Source organism: Anopheles coustani, chromosome 2 (assembly GCF_943734705.1).
Source record: "Anopheles coustani chromosome 2, idAnoCousDA_361_x.2, whole genome shotgun sequence".
Taxonomy (NCBI): domain Eukaryota; kingdom Metazoa; phylum Arthropoda; class Insecta; order Diptera; family Culicidae; genus Anopheles; species Anopheles coustani.
Window position 1 is genome coordinate 71,931,109 of NC_071289.1, and position 19,581 is coordinate 71,950,689.

Sequence of the window (19,581 nt, forward strand, 5' to 3'; positions counted from 1 at the left end):
TTTCTCTTCCTTTGGCCTGTACAACCAAAAACCAAACCGAACCGAAAAACAAAACACTCTGTATTACATCATGCTCGTTTGCTATGCAAATTCACTCGACATCCACATCCTATGCGTGTGCGAAACCAATTTCGGCGACCATTTTCCTCCCACCCCCACCCCATCGCATCTTACCCATCGTCCATCTTGCTGGTTAAAACGCATTCGGCACATCGGGCACGCGTGGCGTAAACTGGATTGTCATTCGCGTAACTCCTGCGTCACTCTGTTGCTCACTTTGTCCGTTGTGTTTCCATTACTCGTTATCGAAATTGTTTTCCCAACAACAAAAAAACTCCATCAACATTTCACGTTCACCAAACATCATGACTAAATGTTTTCCGACAATTACCAGGAGGTGAGTGGTTCCGTAATTTCCGGCTCGTTCGTTTCATTTGTGCCTTTTTCCTTTCGGTGTTTCGTTTGTGTTTCGTGTATGCTGTGTGAAATTTAGACAATCCCGAACCCCATCGCATGTATCGTTTGTCATACATAAAAAAAAACTCTGTTAAAAAAACCTTCGTTAAGCTTAATAAAAATTCCTAGAAAATATTTCATACGAAACGGCTTGTTCACTCACGTTAGTCTGCTCTTGTACATCAAACGAGCTCATCACCATCCATAAAATGTTTTACAAAATGGATCCTTACCCTGAGCCCGCTATTAATCTCACCTTATTTAACCTTACGATACCGAGCATAAATTGAACCGAAATCCGTTTTTAACATCACGTTTAATTTTTGCCCGCTTTGTTCCCGTTCCCGGTTCGACAATGAAGCCCTAACCATTCAGTTATTCTGTTTTTTGTATGCTTCCCTTACCTTAACTCAACCCACTTTCCACAAAGGTTCAGTTGCTTACCAGCGTATTTTTCGTACATTTTCGTAACCTTGTTGTTTGCCCTTTTCCTATGGCTCTCCGCATTGCATTCGCCGTCGATCCTTGCGCTTAATCCTCTTATTTCCTTCATTGATTCTATTTGATTTCCCCGAGCAAATGTTCAATTTGCCACGAGCGCAGCGTGTCTGCGGCACGGTGTAACCAACCACTCCAAGCGAACCAGAAATGTCTACGTCTAAACGAAACCGATCTGTTTAATATTGTGCCCTTCGTTCACCTCCAAGCAGTGCGCCGGGGTTTTGTGCTTTCCCCGGATGGCATCCACCGTCCCGGGGAGTTTCTTTGCGTAACGCTTTTAGGATCCTTTTTACCTACAGAAAAAAAAAAAAATAAATAAATCCCTTCCGTTTGGGAAGTGGAAATGGTACCCTTTACGTATGTGTTTGCTGTGCTGGCAGCGACGTTACATAAAATGGTTCGCTTACGTTTTTGTCGAGACGCTTGCCGTGAACAAAAAAAAGGGGAGAAGAAAGCACCACTCGTTTAAAATAGATGAATAGTCTCAGATACGAAGGCAGGCACCCGGCTGGACGAATGAAGAATAATATTTGTACGGGATCTTCTGTAAAATTGGGACCAGGTTAGACTGATTTATATCAGGGAGAGCAAGAGCGGATAAAAGGAGAACTTCAAATGATCGATCGAAGGAAAACAACCCGAGTTTGGCCAGTCAAGCACGGGGGTCATTTTTCATCTCGTCGGTCGAGTTTGTTCGTATGATTCCTTTCCGATTGACCCCATGTTGAACCACCCCGGGAAAGGTATCCCCCCAATCAAGAACTCGTTGATTTCGTGATAATACCACGTAACTAACTCCACGAAGGTGGGTGATTTATTTTTCCTTGTTTTCCAAACCATGTCGAGCGCATCATCACCTTCTCGGGACACTCGGGTGAAAGTTGTCCTTAAAAACTTTCATCACGGCTTTACCCTCCTTTAGGGGACATTCCATCGATCGAAAGTTTTCTTCTCGGTGCAGCTAGTCTATGAAGATATTTCCCTGCTTCATTTCACACCTGTTCCACATCTTTGGTGGACTACTTTTGATACTCTTGAATTCTACTTTTGTGATGTCATATTTCTTCGGTTATTGATGGTTATCTTCAAACTCAATCGAAGTTATTTAAATCATATTGAAGTACACTTATCAAACAAAAGGGTATCGTTTGCTCCCATTATTTATTTATTTGCTTAAAATTTATCATAAGTAGTTATTCATTCCCTTTAAACACCTGAGCGAGAACGAAGTATACTCTCCTTTCGAACCTTCCCCGAAATGTCCTTTAGCGAAGGCATCACAACGGATTATCCTTTGCAAGCCCTGCTGTCGAATTCGGGATTAATTCGTGGAAATTTTTCTCCCAACGTCCCTTTGCTAGCGCTAAACCTGCCTCAAAGTTCAAAAGTGACACCGAGGGAGGATAGTTTTCTTCTTTCTTTATTATTTCCTATTTTTAGTTTGCCACCGTCTTCTTACATTTGGAGCTTCGTTTTTGCGCTTGTTTGCACTCATAAATATGCATGAGCTCGTTTAACATCTTATTTAGTTTCGTGCACTTGTTTCGCCCCCGTCGCCATTGCTTATCATATCGTATCACGTCCGTGGTCGTCGTGGCGTTCCCACTGCCAATGCTGTCAGTTACGGTCCAGCCCGGTGCGGTGTAACTTCGTGCGAACCTGCCGTCGCCGGGTGGACGGGTTTTCCAGTTTAATAAAAACCGAACCGTCCGTTTGCCTCCTCCTTCGACAGGCCATTTTGTAATCTTTTTCTTTACCCATTTTCCCCATACTTTCGGCCGAACCATTCCGTCCGAGCAGAAGCAACAGGAGCTGAACAAGAACAAGGAAATCATCGTGCTGGATCATAAGCGCTCGAACGCGATCAACATCGCCATGACGAAGCTGCCTCCCCCGAGGGCCATTAAGGCGGCCATCCTGAAGATGGACTCGACCGTCGTGACGCGCGAGGGCATCGACAAGCTGCTGAACATGCTGCCGTCGGACGAGGAGCGCTGCAAGATACAGGAGGCGCAGATGCTAAACCCCGAGCTGCCGCTCGGTACCGCCGAGCAGTTCCTGCTGACCCTGTCCTCCATCTCGGAGCTCGGTGCCCGGTTGAAGCTGTGGGCGTTCAAGCTGGACTTCGAGAACATCGAGAAGGAGATCGCCGAACCGCTGATGGACCTGAAGCAGGGCATCGAGCTGCTGAAGTCGAACCTCACCTTCAAGTGCATCCTCTCGACGCTGCTGAACATCGGCATCTTCCTGAACGGGGCGCCGGTCAAGGGTTTCCAGATCGACTACCTCGCCAAGGTGCCGGAGGTGAAGGACACCGTGCACAAGCACTCGCTGCTGCACCACCTCTGCCACATGGTGATGGAGTCGCAGGCCAACACGACCGATCTGTACTCGGAGATCGGACCGATCACGCGCGCTTCGAAGGCGGACTTTAACGAGCTGGCGCACAACATCACCTACCTGGAGACGGAGTGCAAGGCATCCTGGGATCGGCTGAAGCTGATCAGCAAGCACGATACGGCGCCACACCTGAAGCAGAAGCTGATCGACTTCCTCGCCGACTGCGCCGAGCGTATCATCATCCTGGACATCGTCCACCGACGGGTATTGAACAGGTTCGTACAACCAGAAGATAGTGAAGTTCCTGAAGGTTAACACTAGAACACATTGCTTTGGAATTATGCAAAAATACCTTACAGCTGTCTTTTTTATCGCTCTTTTACAATTGTATTTATTTCGTCATTGTTTAAGATATTTGAATCCTTAAAGGGCTACTTTATAGTATATCTGTTGACTACCTCTACACCTCTCCATCATTCCGCTTACTAGATAAAAACCTCCAAAACAATCGAAAAATAAGATTCTCAGAAGAAAAGAAGAAGAAGAAGAAGAAGAAGAAATGAAGGAAAAATGAAAATTTTCTTAGTGATTTTTCCATTTCGATGCGTTATGCGAGAATCGTTATTATGTTAGTAGGCGTTACCTTCCATCTTTTAGCCCAAATCATGGCTTCATTTTTCATCGTAAAAATATGAAACTATTTTTTCAACATGATGTGTTGTATTTGCTATACAGCACTTACTTTTTATTTAGGTTTTCACTTTTTCGTTGGTAAATATAAAAGATGAAATTGTGTAGCCCTATTTTTTTACTTTACACCGAGTAAGCCGAAGGATAGAGAGGTGCTGAAAAAAACCCCAAAAATGCTATTTAAAAAAAAAGAAAAAAGTATAAAAAAACACACTGCAAAGGAACCGTTTAAGGATCTGAAAAATCTTCAACAATAACGGTCTGGTCAGCTTTATTCTAATTTAATTGTCGGAACTGCTCAACCAGCTACAATTGTTTTCTTCAAAGACTTCTTTTTGGATAAAATAATCAACCATTTTCGAGATGTTAAAACGAATGAAAATTGCGACGAGGTCAAAACGACCTACCATTTGGATTCTAATGTTGACAAACCGGTCGTTCGTTTTCAGGTACCGCAAGTTCCTGCTATGGTTGGGCGTGCCACAGCTGCGCATCGCGGAGTCACGTCCGAACGAGTTCTGCCGAATCGTGTCGGAGTTCGCGCTCGAGTACCGGACGACGCGCGAGCGTGTCCAGCAGCAGATCGAAAAGAAGGCGAACCATCGAGAGAGAAACAAGACTAGGGGCAAGCTGATCGTCGACGTTGCCAAGTTCAAATCCCAGGAGGATCGGGCCGACGATGAGTTACGGTAAGCGGTGATCTTTCCCTCCTAGTGTTTGCAGTAGTTTGTACAACCGTACCCCATTTACCTTTCGCCCCGCAGCACTCTACTAGGAACGCCCACGAAGGGTCCCGGCGGGGACGAGGTGGAAATGAGCGGCACACTCACCTGGCGCCGGCGTCGGGGCGACGCAGCCGCCTCCCCCGTGACACTGATGCACTCACACCCGGCCGTGGCCAGCCCTGGTCAGCACAACACACCCGGCTCGGCCGGCGGCGGTGGGGGTGGGGGACGGGACGAGAGTTTCACCGATGGGGACGATGAGATACTGGAATCGCTGGTGAAAACGGCCACCAAAACGGCCACCCCCCGGCCAATGCAGCGGGAACGGAAGCGAACCCGTCAGGCAGATCGAAAATCATGTAAGTTTCCAACTCGCCCCTCCCCGCACATCGCTCCCCACACTCCCCTCGACCGGTGGGGGAGTTGTAAATTCGCGCCTCTGTTTCCGTCCGCCCGTCAGATGTTGTTGTCCACAAACACACACACACACACTCTAATTTCCCACTGTCAAATCCTTGCAAAATCCAACCATCTTCCAATATTGTTCAAAACTGTGTCTCCCATCTCCCTCTCTGAACCCAACACATTATCTGCACCAATCTAGCGAGCAAGTTTTTATCTGCCCCCCCTTCCCCTCCAGTTTTCCTGTGATGTTGCTGTTGTTTTTTTCTTTTCTTTTACCAACTGTTTCTCCGTTTTTCTCCATCCACCGATCCATCCAACCCCGATCGCCAGTCAAACGATCTAGAACGCGCGAAGGATTCACGATGGAACGAACCGGCCGCTCACCTCCCCTTTGACGAGTACAGCCTCGCGCCGTCTAGCTAGGCTTTCCCGTTTCCTAAAATAAAAAAAAAAAAACAAGAAAAAAGAAAAAAGAATGCCAGTGTGCCACTGGGTGCTCTAGTAATATTTATAGATATCTATAAAGATAAGCCTCTCCACACCTACCGAAGACTTTCCAAACTTTTTCGATTCGATTGGTTCGAATTTATACATACCGGTGAATATTGCCTTGATGTGTTTTCTTTTTACTTCGTTCGTGCTTGGCTTCCCCGTTTGACTGTGGTTTGTTTGTCATGTGTTTTATATTAATGTTGCTTTTCCATTGTTTTGTACACTCCCGAAGGTCCCAACTAAATTTAATTGAATTTATTCCAAAGTTTTCTTTTTTATACATTTTTGATAAAGATTTTTTCTTAATTGTTCACATAGTGGCTATACAGAAGATGTTAAATAAATAAACCAATATAGGGAACAACCAAATTGCATGCCCCTTTTTCTACCACAAGTTCCAAGTTAAAGTTTGCTAAACTTCATTACGAGTAAAGCCACTACCAGCCACATTTAGTTACTGTCCGCGCCAAGTCGTAGTGCATGCATCCACGACTGACAATGCGCTGATTACTGCCGTTCCGTTTTGCATGGTTGTGAAAATTGCAATTCTTCTCCCTTCCCATCTCCTGCCTTCCGCTTTCGAAGCAGCAGCAGCAGCAGCAGCATGTTGAAAATGTCATTTACCATTAAACGTGTTTCATTTTTTCACTCTTTTTCTTCTCTCTCTCTCTCTCTCTTCGCAACCCCTTTTCCTACCGCAACCCCCACTCCATCGACGCCGTGTCATCGTCGTTCGTAAAAAAATGTCCCCGTCATCGGCCACGTCCGCGAACCCCGCACCACCTCACCGCAGTACGACGCACGCTGAGAAACGGATTATCCGAGGAAGAAAAGCAACATGTGGCCTCGTTAATAAAAGGATATTGAATTTCGGCTGCATCATCGAAGGCGGACACAACCCCCGCAGGATGAACGGGGCGAGTATCACATTTTACGAGCATCGTCAATAGACATCGGGATGCTGGTGAAGCGGCTTTTATTTTTTTTTTTGGATGGATAGAGACGCAGTAGAGGCGCTAACGATCGTCGCCAAGGACGGTCGTCGTACGGTTGAGAGACACAGAAGGAAGCTAAGAATCCCTGCGAAGGAGAGAGGAAAAGCTCCAATCTCCAAGGCGACAGTCTCGGTTCCGCTAGGGCGAACACTCTTTTCCAGCGCCGGAAATTATTTATCCGAGGGCGCGAGGCAGATAATTTAAATATCACTACCAAAATTCGAACCGAAGCATAGGCGAATAGATAGGCAACTATAGGTTTAGAAGGGAAAGCTTCGATACGCCCGGCGCTCATTGATTACACAACAATCTGACTGATGAATAGAGATTATTTGCCTTTTTCGACGCATACACGCAATACGCTCGTTCGAAAAGGGGTCGCAAGGGTTGAGGGTAAACAATATGTAACACCAGCAATGTGATACGGAGAGTTCAGTTAGAGCGTACTTTTTAGCGTGCAAAAGACTCTCACACCCTTCCCCGTGCTAGGAACAAAGAAAAACGCTACGGCAAACAGTGCAACGACGCATCGATCGCCGGATTGGGTTGGCACTAGTCGAAAGTAAGACCAATTTGCTTAAGGCAACCACTGTAAAAAGTTAAAAGCAAGGAAAAAAGTTTTAACTAGACAACTTCTGCTAGAACAGTTTGTTCGATGTAAACAACCTTATATTTTCCTAACCACTCAAGTATATGAAAAGCCAACCGAAGGAGATAACATCCATCGAAACTTTCTGATAAAAATAATAAAATATCTAAAAAAAAAAACACACATACACAAAACAATGCAACGACAATTTGTAAACACACAGGGCATTTTTGCCAGGTCTATATGTCAAATAAATTATGAATGATAAAACTCATTTTACGTGACGTGGTTTTTTGTTGCACGATTATGGAATGTTGGTGAAAGAAATGGTTATTAATGAACGAAAGGGTGAACTGAAAAATAATACATTGTAATGACAAAAGTAAGATTTTCTAGTACCCTTAAAGCTCAGCAACTTTCTGCATGAGCTTATTCCTCAACATGCACCATGATATAGAGTCTGGGGATATTCAATCCAATCGCACAATTTCCACTCTAATAATAATGCAACTACCACGTACTTCAAACTTACACAACGCAGACAAATGATTGGTCGATAATTGAACCTGGTACATCTTGTCGTTTCCACTCCGTTTAACATAGGCAGCCCAAATGTTACTCTTGCCTAAGCCCCCCCCCCGATACTTCACTATCAGACTACGTTATATCATCTGCTAGTTAACGAGTTGTGAACATTGACACACTTCCTCCTGCTCCAATGATTGCACAATTGCTTGAACATTGCACACCTTCGGGAGTTTATTTGAGGAAGATGTTGGGTGATGTTTTTTTCGGTATCTACTGAAAGTCAGCCTGAAACCTGTTGACACACAATAGACAGAGAGTTAACAGAAACCAATTTGCCAGCGTTTGTTACTGTTTGCCTCCATTCTACTGTGGTTGAAAGTCAAATATGCCAGATGTGTTTTGCTGGCAGAAAAAAGACACATAGAAATATGAAGATGTTGTAACGTTTGTGCATAATCTTACTATGAACAACTTGGCTGTCCAACTTTAAGCAACTTTGTAGCAAATCTTTAAAACGGCGGCATTAGATAACTTTGTCTATTCATATTTTTGATTACGGATACGTTTGATTCCACTCACTAAGACAGGGGTCGGCAAACGGTGCTAACTGATTTTATCCAGCCTGTAAGAAAATTTTGGTGCTTCATACATAAAACCCATCTACAGTTTTTTCGGATTTTTTCACAATACCAGATTTTTTAAATAATGAAGATTAAAATTATTGTATGAGGTGTCTCTGTTATTTGTTGAAACAACTGAAAATTCAACGGAAATAAGTGTGAAAATGTTTTAAAATGTTCAGCAATTAAATTTCAAATATTTTATGTTACATCACTTTTTTATGTCACTTTACTATTTAGAAAAGTATCCGGCCCGCAGCTTTCGGTATCCTTTTAAATTTTTTTTTTTTAAAGGAAATTTAAGCTTTACTATATTTGTTTATTTGTTTATTTGTTTATTTAAAGTGTAAACTCAACGGACAGACAAAGTCCCAATGAGTAATTAAATCTATATTAAACGCGACAAAACAAAATACATACTCGATGAAAATATGAAGAAAAAAATTACATGTATAGAGTTTTTCCTTCACAGGATGGCAGCTACTAATGTTTTTGTTACATCTCTTGAAGAGATGTTTCAAGATTGTGTTACGAACTGGTTGTTGCTTTAAAGCTTGAAACACTTTACATACTAATTTATTGCTGCTTATATTAATCTTAAACTAGTTTATTTACTTATGAAACTAAATTACGAATTAATTCATGTATTGATAGGAGACATTTAGCTCTTGTTGATATGGTATCCTTTTAATCAATTGGCCCTTTTTAGGAAATTTAAGCGAACCCCTGCTCTAAGAGATTGACGATTTTGAACTAATGTCTATTTTAATTTTGATTGATACTTTAAAACAAAATATTTCTTCACTATTTATGCAATAATGGAAAGTAGGAACAATTGAAGAAAAGGAACATTTGAAAAATTTATATTTAATAATGTGTCGTGTTCTCGATGATCGACCGATCGATTTATTATCCGTCCGTTCTCCTAGACGATCCAGTTCAAAGAGACCGTTCTATCTTCCTGATCTCCAGTGACATGTGCTGACGGAGAGTAGATGCCATATACTCGGATCACACCTGACACTGCCCGTTATACCAGTTATAACTACTTATTTTACATTACTTAAAATTGTAGAGCATAAATAACATTCTCTTCAATAAAATGTTGAATTATTTATAAGTCAACATAAACCGTTTTAAAGCGAAGCACTTTTAATGGAACGCCGTTATCTGATTGTAATGATAACAAAAAGATAAAGTTGAAGGTTTAATAAAGGAAAAAATAATAGATTTATTAACGTCCAATATGTTTCAGTAACGTATCAAATATACGCTTAAGAATTTATTTCAGTGTTTTAAAATAAATTTATCGATTTTGGTGGTAATTCATGCAAGTGTATCAAATTGGCACCCAGGAACGAGTTACCATTCTGCAAGCCCTGCAAAAAACAAGGTCATCAGTGTAGCTATCGCTATTTCAAATCGATTACTACTAGGTCACCCGTCCGCAAGTGAAAGTGAGACTATGGCAGCTCAAATCATAATGTAAGCGGAAATGTTCTCGGCACAAACTCATCCGCAAACTCGATCGCCCGATACGTCGAACAACTGGCCACCGGTGGGACAGACAAGCGAAAGCAACACTGTGGCGAATTATTTACGCTTCGTCACAACCCACTTCCACCCTCAACCGCGCCGTTCTTGGCGACTGTCTCCACACTTTCGTTCGCTCTGCCCATATTCGGTTCCGGCTCATTGCCCGACGGTCCGGGAAGCAAGCATCCGGAACTGCGAGAACTGCGGGGTTTTGATGACGTATTGGGGGTGGCAGAACACTTTCCTTCACTCTCTTCGAGAGTATTGACGAGCGCGCCAAAGATATTCCGTCCCCGTCGAGGGCGACGCTTCCGGTTCCGTGAAGAATCAACAACGCGCCAAAGCACTCTAGCTCGTCGCACTAAAGTTACGCAAGAAATCCTCCGCCAACTAATCCACAGCGACGGCTGCGATGGCACGAAAAGGGAAGCAAACGCAACTTGGCGGAAAAACTAAAAGACACTCCCCCGGAGGGAGTTGGTTCTGTCTTGGTGACTTGTTCACACTTCCGTTCAACACCTCCGCCTGAAGCCTGCGGTAACAGTCACGCTCGCATGTTTTCCAGCCCACCTGAAGCTTCCGGATTGACAAAAAAAAAGATACCAAACCTGCATTCCTGATGCTTGCACGAAACTTTTACGCCACTGTTGGTCACTGTCGGAACTTGTCATCGCCCGGTGCGCTCGACACAAAACCGAATCTCGTGCCCGCTTCCCGTGGAGCATAGAATTGAGGAAGGGAGAAAATTGTAAACACCAACAATCCACCACACACCTGCCTCACCAGCAGAGGAAGTAACCCCCCCGTCGGAAGAGTGCAAGAGAAAGGGCTTTTGTTTTTCACCCACCGTGCATTACACGCATTGCATAATTGTTGCATTGTTAGTGCGCGAGGTGCCATAGTTTTTCCATCTCCAGCAGTGCATTGCATTTGGTGCTTTAATTTTGATATTTTCCATTTTTATGCCCCTGTTTTTTGTTTCTTGTTTTTCGGTATCTAGTTTGCCCATCAACTGTGTCACGCACGGTGCTGCGTGTTTAAACGGTTACCGTTTATCTGGTTGCTATCGAAACTGATCAGAAAAATTATGTCCCGAGCAGCGGAATGAACGCATGTTGCCTTCGTTCAGTTTTGATTTATTTTTATTTTGATCTTCACAACTTAAGATTTACTTACAACTGGTGGAATAAATATAATGCGAAATGTTACTGAATGAAATTATTCAAATCTTTTCCACTGCCCCACTTTTCACAATATGTTTTGGTATTTAAATTGAAAAATTGATAAAACCAAACAGTAAATTTTTATTTCAATTTTAAATTTGAAGGAATTTCAAAATATGTACGGATTTGAACTGATCAATTCACTGTTTCCAAGAGAAAACTACCAAAATCAGTTACATTTTTCATGATTTTGATAATATCCAAATGATTTTGTTTGAAACATCCAACATTGGTTTTGTTTGAAGCAAGTCACAAACAATTGTCAACAGTCGAAATCTTCACTTGCTCAGGACGTTTACGGCAATGCGCGGGCCCTTGTTTAGCTACAGTATGCTTACGAACCGCGACAATTGAATCTGGCTGCAAACAATCAGAGACGGAGCATCGAAACGGAGCAATGCAGGGTGGTGCGCCAGGGAGAGATTATAAATAAAGCTACACAACCCACAGGGCGGCAGATTCATTCGCGGTTCCTCGGTTAGTAAACAACTGTTGCCAACAACTGGTGTCTGCAGTATGAAGTTATAAACGTTTATTTTTCGTATCATTTAGTTGTAGTGTATGACATTTTTGACAGAACAACAATAGGAATATAAAGTGAATCCTCAGAACAGTGGTTGCGGCTAAAAGTGCAACGATGAATGTGTTTCAAACGGTTCACCCTTTGGGTGCGCACAGTGACTTCCGGAAGAATGTTGTGATGCTAGTGTTGGCGGAAATGGTTATCGGTGCATTGGTGCAGGCAGTTTCGGCAAACGGTATACAAAATGAGTTCCACGCTCATCGGTCCCTATCCGGACGGCAGATTGCCAGCCGACGTGATACGCGTTGTAAGGCTAACCAATATTTTCCGAATGTTACACCATTTCTTACCTGAATGATTGAGTGTTGTGGAAAATAAAATGTTAATGTCATTTTTTTGTTACCTATGCAAATAATGAATAACATACTGGAGGTTAATACATATCTGTTAGTATTCTTTGATGTTCCACAAAACATCATAAAATTAGTATTGCTTCACTTATCTAAAACGTCCCTCGAATTGAGTTGAACGCAAAATCAAACCCAAAAAGTAAGTTCCGTATGCTGGTAGCAAACAACCCAAACATGCTTATCGCGTCCATAAGACCGAAATGTGGATGGACAAACAAAGAGTACCCGATGATGAATGCCCGCATTATCCTTTGGTCGGATGTGTCGGCCAGCAATCGATCCTAGCGCACCCGGACAATGAGGCAGGGGCCAGCCTGGAGTGGTTGCGCCACTTGACACCGGAAGCCCTCCAACACTGTAGCGCCATCTTTGGATCTGGCAGAGACGAAGAAAAAAACTGCCACGGCCAGACCAGAGACGTGCCAGATCAAACAGAGCTACCCCACCCAACCTCGAGCCACAACAAGTACCACCGAATGAATGGCTTTATCCACTCCCATATCCGGTCAATGTAATCAGGGCTAAAACAGTCTCCGTACGGGCGTCCTTTCTTTGGTTGAGGAAAGAAAAAAGAAACTGTTGGGAAAATAGGAGCGAAGAAGCGGATGTGATGTGAGAGGGCATTCCGAGCCTAACCTAACCTTAAATGGTTCGTCCGTATTGCAAACACGTCCACGTTCGGATGTGGTGTTCACTTGCAAGGGAAACAAAAGAAGAAGGAAAAACAGCGATGTTTGTGAAAGTTATTTTAGCGAGCGAAAAAACCTTCCACCGCACGTGGAGTATCGGTCGAATCGAATCCTGCAATCGGAAGGTTCCACACGCCAAACACGCCTTCAATATTCATAACTCGCCCCGGTCGCTGTCGAAGCCCAGCCGATGTTTATACGCTTCATGCCCTCCATTAAACGCAAGACAAACACGGCGTGCTCATGGCCGGCCAACCAAGCCACTGGGAGACGATGTTGTAGCGCCCGAGCAACATACTTTCGGTGCTGCCTGTGCCTACTTCCGTCGTCTTTGTTTCGTCCCGGTATGGTGTAGTCGGTTTTCTTTTTTGGAAAATTGAATCCGAGCAGCGACGAAAAGTAACTCTGCTCCGTGCGGTGCAGGGACGCATGGGCGGCATTTGTGCAGGTCGAGGCTCGAGCTTCGGGAGATTGGTTCAAATTTAATTAACTAAACAACACTGGCCTTGTCGAGGCGATGGCTTTCCTGGCCTGGCCTCACCATGTAGTGGCGCACACACCTACAGACTTTGCCGTTCACTTCACTTAACGCAATGACTCCAGACGAACAACTTGAGCTTCACGACGTTGCTTAAAGCTGGAAAATCTTCGTATATTTCAAAACATGGATTTTGAGGATTTTAATGCCCAAGGGAAATGCTAGGCAGAATGGCCTGGGATGGATAAATGGAACGCCACAGGAACACAACCAAAAAAATAAAAACGGTTGAAAAGCCAAACGATGTCCTCGCCTAAGCTGGGACGGTGCAGAATCTCGTTTTGAATATTAAAAAGTTCATTCTGTTAGCTTCCACGAACGGGGGGGGGGCCTTGTCTGGGGAAGCGGTTTCGCTTAAGACGCACCCCGCCCTACGCTGGCCAGACTTATGAGGGATCATCGGTAAAACGGAGCGCCACAAAGGATTTCCCATGCTGTCAACAACACACACACGTACATACACACGAGCTCAAATAAAATGGACGGCTTTCTTCCCGGGGACGGATAGGTCACAAGGGGCTACATAGAGAACATTTTTCTGCGTAATTGAATATGAGACCAAGTCTGTTGGACGAACAGAACGTAATCCACCGCTTGGAGGTTTGCGAATCGTACTGTCGTTTCCTTGAACGACCTCCTCAAATAACGACTACGTGGATTGAGGCAGAAGATCTGCTTTTCCATAAAATGAGTCTGAAACCGGGAATGAGAAAAACCACAATTGTTTTACCGAAATTTTAAAAACCACAAATGGTACAACAAAACAATGGACTTATTTTTCAAAGAAATGAAAAACTTAATTTATGCTTATCACAATCCATTTGTACGGCATGTGACGAGTTATCGAAGAAAGGATTATGTTTAGCGATGAATTTTTCACTACAACGAGATAAATTACAGTCTCAGAATATTGCGATCGAATGGATTTTTTAGAAAACGAACTTATTACGTATTCCTACGAGATAGTTTTCTTATTTCTTCCACCAAAAATGAACGAATAAATAAATAATGTTGGTCGTAAAATAAGCAACGCTTTAAAGTAACATTCACAATTCCATAATTTCCTCGTTCATGTTCTAATTTAAAAAAAAATTTCAAAAAAACTCTAAACTTTACTAGTTTTCTAATTATTTAATACAAATTTGTAAATTATACCGTATACCGTTGTACCGTTGGAAAAGCTTCTTTTTCGTTATGGTAAATAATTGATGACCATTATTTGAATACCGCGACGATTTGTCATCGCCCGAAATTACCCCACAACCTCTACTCCGAAGAACTTCCACATGCGTTTATGGAGACCTAGTGAAAAAAAAAAGACTAAAATGCAATTAAAACGCGGAATTCAGGTTAATGCCTTTATTATTTAGCCGGTCCCCTACCGGTCCCATTGTTTGGGGCGGGCTGTCATTAGTCAAAATTTTACTTCCGACAGGTGATTGTGGAGGGAAATTTTATCACGCCGTTTCGATCACACACAGAGTCCGAAACATTCCGTGAAGTTCGTGGGGGTAGTGAACTTTCCAAATCGCTGTGCGTTAGTCCCTGAAGAGAGCATCGTGAACCTGTAGAGAGAGCGAGAGAGAGAAAGTGGAAAACTGGTTGTACTAACGAAATTCCTCACCATGGTCTCCTACCGTTTTCCAGTCCTTCCAATTTTCACCGTATACCAGTGGGGTCAAGGACTCTGCTCGGCCGCTTCCGGCGAGTACGGTTCCTGCCAGCCGAACAACGAGTGCGTCCTGCGTGGAGGCATCCCGGCCGGTCCTTGCGCCGGTGGCTACGGAACGTGTTGTATTTGTAAGTCAAAGCATCGCTTTAGATTCATTCGATTCCCTTCGTGACACCTTCTCTGTTCCTATGTTTTCAGTTATGGCATCGTGCGGCGGAGTCGTGCGTGAGAATGGGACGTACTTCGTCAATCCGAACCATCCGGATAGTACCGACGGTACGGGAAGTTGTCAGCTGACCATCCTGAAGATGCACCCGGACATCTGCCAGGTGCGGTTGGACTTTGACCACTTCTCGCTGCATGGTCCGGAGATCGTGAACCATATCTGCAATACGGATCAGTTTCTGGTGTCCGGAGGGAGTCCGGCGCCAACGATTTGTGGAAGCGCCACGGGGGAACATAGTAAGTGACGGGTCGCTTAGACGATCAAACCGAAGGTGAATTAACGTTGGTCCTTTGTTCCTTCAAACCAGTGTACATTGACGCAGGCATGGGCCAGAGTAATCCCATCATTCTGACCGTCATCACCAGTGGGCCCAGCTTTGCCCGATCGTGGCGCGTCCGGATATCGCAGATCCCGTGCGGTGCCATCGCCAAAGCGGACCAGGGCTGCTTGCAGTATCATACGGGCGTGAGTGGCCGGGTGAGAAGCTTCAACTTCGACCCAACCAACGGACGGCAGCTGTCGAACCAGGACTACAGCATTTGCATCCGGACGGAGCGCAACTTCTGCAGCATCCAGTATACGGCCTGTCCGGGCTCGCTGCCCGGAAACCGGTCGCGCACCTTCACCCTGTCCGGAAACTCGAATAGCATCGTGCAGGCGATGGTGGGTGGCGGTACTCAGGGTACGCCGAACTCTTGTACCAACGACTGGCTGATGGTGCCGTGCGCCAAGATTGCCGACCGGCTGCCGATGGCCAGCACCTGCGAGGACAAAATCTGCGGCGGAACGTTCAACGCGGAGGTCAGCTCGGTCGAGCGGACGGTGGTATCCACCATACGACCCTTCCGGCTGGCGTTCCACACGGACTCGATCGAGGCCCCGACCGACGTAGACAACCGTGGCTTCTGTCTCGATTACGTCCAGCAACCGTGCACTAGTAATAAGTGAAAGTGTGTGTCGGAGAGGTTTCTCAATAAAGCGATCTATATTTCCGTATATTAAAATGTCTTTTCCAGTTAGGGAAATATTGGAGTACGAATGTGGAAGATAAACTTAATTTGATAGAATTTAATGTTTTTATTTCAATCTGAAAGATAAAAATCTGCATAAAAAGTTGAATAACCAAATCAATGTTCGGTCAAATCATACTACGTTTTGCACAGTGCTAGCCTAACTACCATAGAATACAAGTAAAATAAGTGAGAAACTCTTAAATTAATATTTCCTCAAGTTTCAGAAACCTTTTGTGTGGCACATTATGTTCCTAACTTGGTGCATTTTTTTTGCAATGTTCCTTACTTGGCGCACCTTAAACAAAACGGATGCAGTTCATTGAATTCAACAGCTTTATTCAAAATTTAACTTAAAACAATAGAAACACTTTTCAACAGCAATTTAAAAAACAATTGAGCTTTTTTTGCAGCGGACTTTGGCTTCTCTCGTGGAAATAAAACTATCTCATCGCTAACTTTTATAATCTCATTCATCAAAACCTTCTATGATTCAAAAATATCTAGCAGCGCAAATATTCATAGTCTCCACGGTGAATAATTAGGAACACTGTGTTAATAATTAGAAAAACAGTGATATAGAAATAATTATCCGTTACGGTGCGTTTTATAAACATGCAAACACATTCAAAATAAATTTAGATAAATAGAAAACTTACCTTTCGATCGAACAAATTTTCACAACGGATAAAACCGAAACACGAATGCATGCATAATTAAAACACGAGCACGTTTTATTTGTACAGTTTTCTGAAAAAGAAACGTTTCTTACGAATTGGTTTATTTCCATCTTTTGATTTTCTCACAATCGGTAAACTATTTGATTTGGATGATTGATTTCTTCCCCGGCACGAGCTTATCGCTCGCCACTGGGTCGGATAAATTTTATAGCATCGCTTTGCAGAACACCTGTTTAGTAGTTTCATTCGAGTTTTGTATTAATTTGTAATGATTATTTCCTTTAAAAACATCGCTGTCGATCGGTGATAGATAAATAATTTAAAGTTCTTAACAATGACACATGCCTCTCTCTCTCTCGCTCTTTCTCTCTCTCTCTTTCTCTCTCTTTATTTCTCTCTCTCTCCCTCTCTTTATATACTCGCCAAATTTCATTTAATATATGCGTTAAACTTGCTGTCCTCTGTGTAATATCGGTTACGATTAGTTCAATATATACTTTGCTTTCGGTTGCCAATTTAATCTTTGAACATTCCGAGTGTGATCGTGAGTGGAGTGAAGAAGGGCAGGAAAATATACGGTGTGTTTCCCCCACACGATGGAAAACTATTCTAAAATGCAACTCTCGCAGGAAGGGAAACCGGAAATAGGGCAGCGGGCCATACGGGCATGAATGATGCTCCGATCGATGAGTCGATGACCGATTGGGGTGTGTGAAGTTTTCCCCGCTTAAGGGTTCGCTTAACTAGATACAATGCACTCCCCTGCGTGGCAACCCTCCCCCCTTCCCCCCAGTTTGGCCCTTCGTGCTGTGGCTATAAGTTGTAGAATAAATTCCTCAGTTTGTAGTTTTGACACTTTCGAGTGAAAAAATGCTCGTGGCAGCGAGAAGAACATCTGGACAGAGTTGTAAAGCTGTATCGAACACACAGCAATAGTGAAAAAATGTTTGTATCTAGAACATCGAGCTGAAAGTGATCCGGTAATCTAAATACGTTTCTATAAACTTCGTCCTCTGTTTTTTTTGTTTGTTTTATGTTTTCATTTTGTTTCCTTTTCTCCTCCTGTTGTCCACTATTTGTTTGTTCCTTCCTCGTGGTGTAGGTGTGTAAGTGTGTGTGCTGGCAAATGGCACCTGTTAACATTAATATATAATCAAATAACTAACGTGGTAAAGTGGCTCGTTATACTATCATTTCAAGTGGTACTTCCTTCTGCCTCAACGATCGATACACGCGGCCAGGTTTCAATATATTATTTTGTTTGTTTTTTTTTATAGAATTTGTCTTTGGTTCGTTTAGTACGGCAAATAGATGACAACACTGACAGATAAAGATGGGCATAAATCTCTGTTTAAACCTCGTACCTCTACCTTCGCTTTTAATCGTAAAAGTAGTGTTAAACTTGTCGGTTTGTTGTCCGAACAACACGTAGACTCATTCCATTAGTGAACAACGAAACAAACCACATGACGATTTCTCCTACCCGGCAGCCTACCAGTTCGTTTGTGCACACCATTTTTCGCCTACTTTAATGCCTTCCTGTACAGAGATCTTTTATGTGTCACCTCGATGTACTGCATTCGCGTGAAACTGTACCAACAACCACATCGGAACCAAATCAACAATGCCCGGCAATGCCTTCCCATCGCCGTTAAATCGTTTAAGTACTCTTACCCTTAAAGCTTATATCACTTTTAACGAGTTTTGTCATTTTGATTTATTGGTCATTATTTGCATGTACAGCTTTGCACTGTCTTACGGTTTTGATACTTTCTCTATACTTGTGTGTTCTTTTCCTGCGGCACAATCAAGAGTGGGACGTGAAAACAGAACCGGGTTTGTCATTCGCTTGTGGGATTTTTCGTAAGTGCAGTTTTACTTCGATTTAATTCAGGCTCATTAAACTATTTTCACATTGATTTTGGGGTGTGCGCGTATGTGTGTGAGTATTTGCTTGCTTGTGCTATCTAGTTGGCTAGAGTAATTTGTTTCTTCCACCGAAAGCTATACTAAACTCGCGCGGTTATGGTCGCTCCTGTTTGAAAAGTGACAGAAACGCTCTTACTAACTGTTGTGTGCGCAAAGACTGTATGTCTTTTGCAAACTGTGCTAACTGTTTTAATGGTCGAACACACATTTCGATCGGTAAACAAAACCTTCTTTGCCAAAAGAATTTCCCGGTGCAAAAATGGATTGCAGTGAAACACACACGTATCAATTTGGTTGTACATCGAATAGTGTAACATCTGTAAAACATCTCGCCAAGATAGCCAAAAACCAGAAAAAGCTTGCGTTATTTTCGCTATTGAGATTTCTTAACCGTAGGTGATCGGGTGTTTAGTCCAAATGAGTGATATGATTCTCTACAACTTCGTGATAAGTGTCCTGTGTTGTGAGAGGAGTATAAAAGTTATTAAAATATTACAATTATTCAAACTTAAACAATGATTTAGAAGTGATCCATTTAGAAGCCTTTGTTATTTTAAAGACTTAGTGTTGATTAAATGACGAGAAATTTAAAATTTACCATGATTTAAATTTCTTACTAATAATCAATGCAGAATTAACTTAACTTTCATTTATTTAAATATTTTCCCTTTAGCTCATCAAACACTCACAGTTTATCCAACATCACTCATCACGTTATATTGTTGGTTTATGATGTTTCATCCTTTGTTTTTGTTTGCCAAAAAAAAAACTAATCAGAAACAATCCTCTTTATGATTTTTGGGA

At 43.0% G+C, this 19,581-nt stretch overlaps 2 protein-coding genes across 2 annotated transcripts in view; both read left to right on the top strand.

The window, feature by feature from the left end:
* The window catches only part of LOC131264953 (FH1/FH2 domain-containing protein 1-like), a 46,446-nt gene extending 38,985 nt beyond the window's left edge, over positions 1-7,461 (top strand). Inside the window, exons 10-14 of the mRNA XM_058267215.1 lie at positions 2,758-3,572; positions 4,437-4,676; positions 4,752-4,861; positions 4,937-5,071; positions 6,403-7,461. Of these exons, the coding sequence (XP_058123198.1) occupies positions 2,758-3,572; positions 4,437-4,676; positions 4,752-4,861; positions 4,937-5,071; positions 6,403-6,476 (1,374 nt within the window). The 3' untranslated portion in view covers positions 6,477-7,461. The remainder of the gene's footprint in view (positions 1-2,757; positions 3,573-4,436; positions 4,677-4,751; positions 4,862-4,936; positions 5,072-6,402) is intronic.
* A 4,276-nt stretch (positions 7,462-11,737) lies between these two features.
* On the top strand, positions 11,738-16,106 carry LOC131265741 (uncharacterized). The gene is made up of 4 exons (XM_058268046.1): positions 11,738-11,930; positions 14,908-15,060; positions 15,131-15,394; positions 15,466-16,106. Exons 1-4 carry the CDS (start codon positions 11,738-11,740, stop codon positions 16,104-16,106), a joined length of 1,251 nt encoding a protein of 416 aa, XP_058124029.1.
* The last annotated feature ends 3,475 nt before the right edge of the window (positions 16,107-19,581 follow it).

What these genes read in the sequence shown, in the direction of transcription:
- LOC131265741 (XM_058268046.1), top strand. Translation starts at nt 11,738, where the DNA reads ATGAATGTGTTTCAAACGGTTCACCCTTTGGGTGCGCACAGTGACTTC. An exon ending in CAGCCGACGTGATACGCGTT is followed by an intron (nt 11,931 to 14,907) that starts GTAAGGCTAACC and finishes ACCGTTTTCCAG; the next exon opens with TCCTTCCAATTTTCACCGTA. An exon ending in CTACGGAACGTGTTGTATTT is followed by an intron (nt 15,061 to 15,130) that starts GTAAGTCAAAGC and finishes CTATGTTTTCAG; the next exon opens with TTATGGCATCGTGCGGCGGA.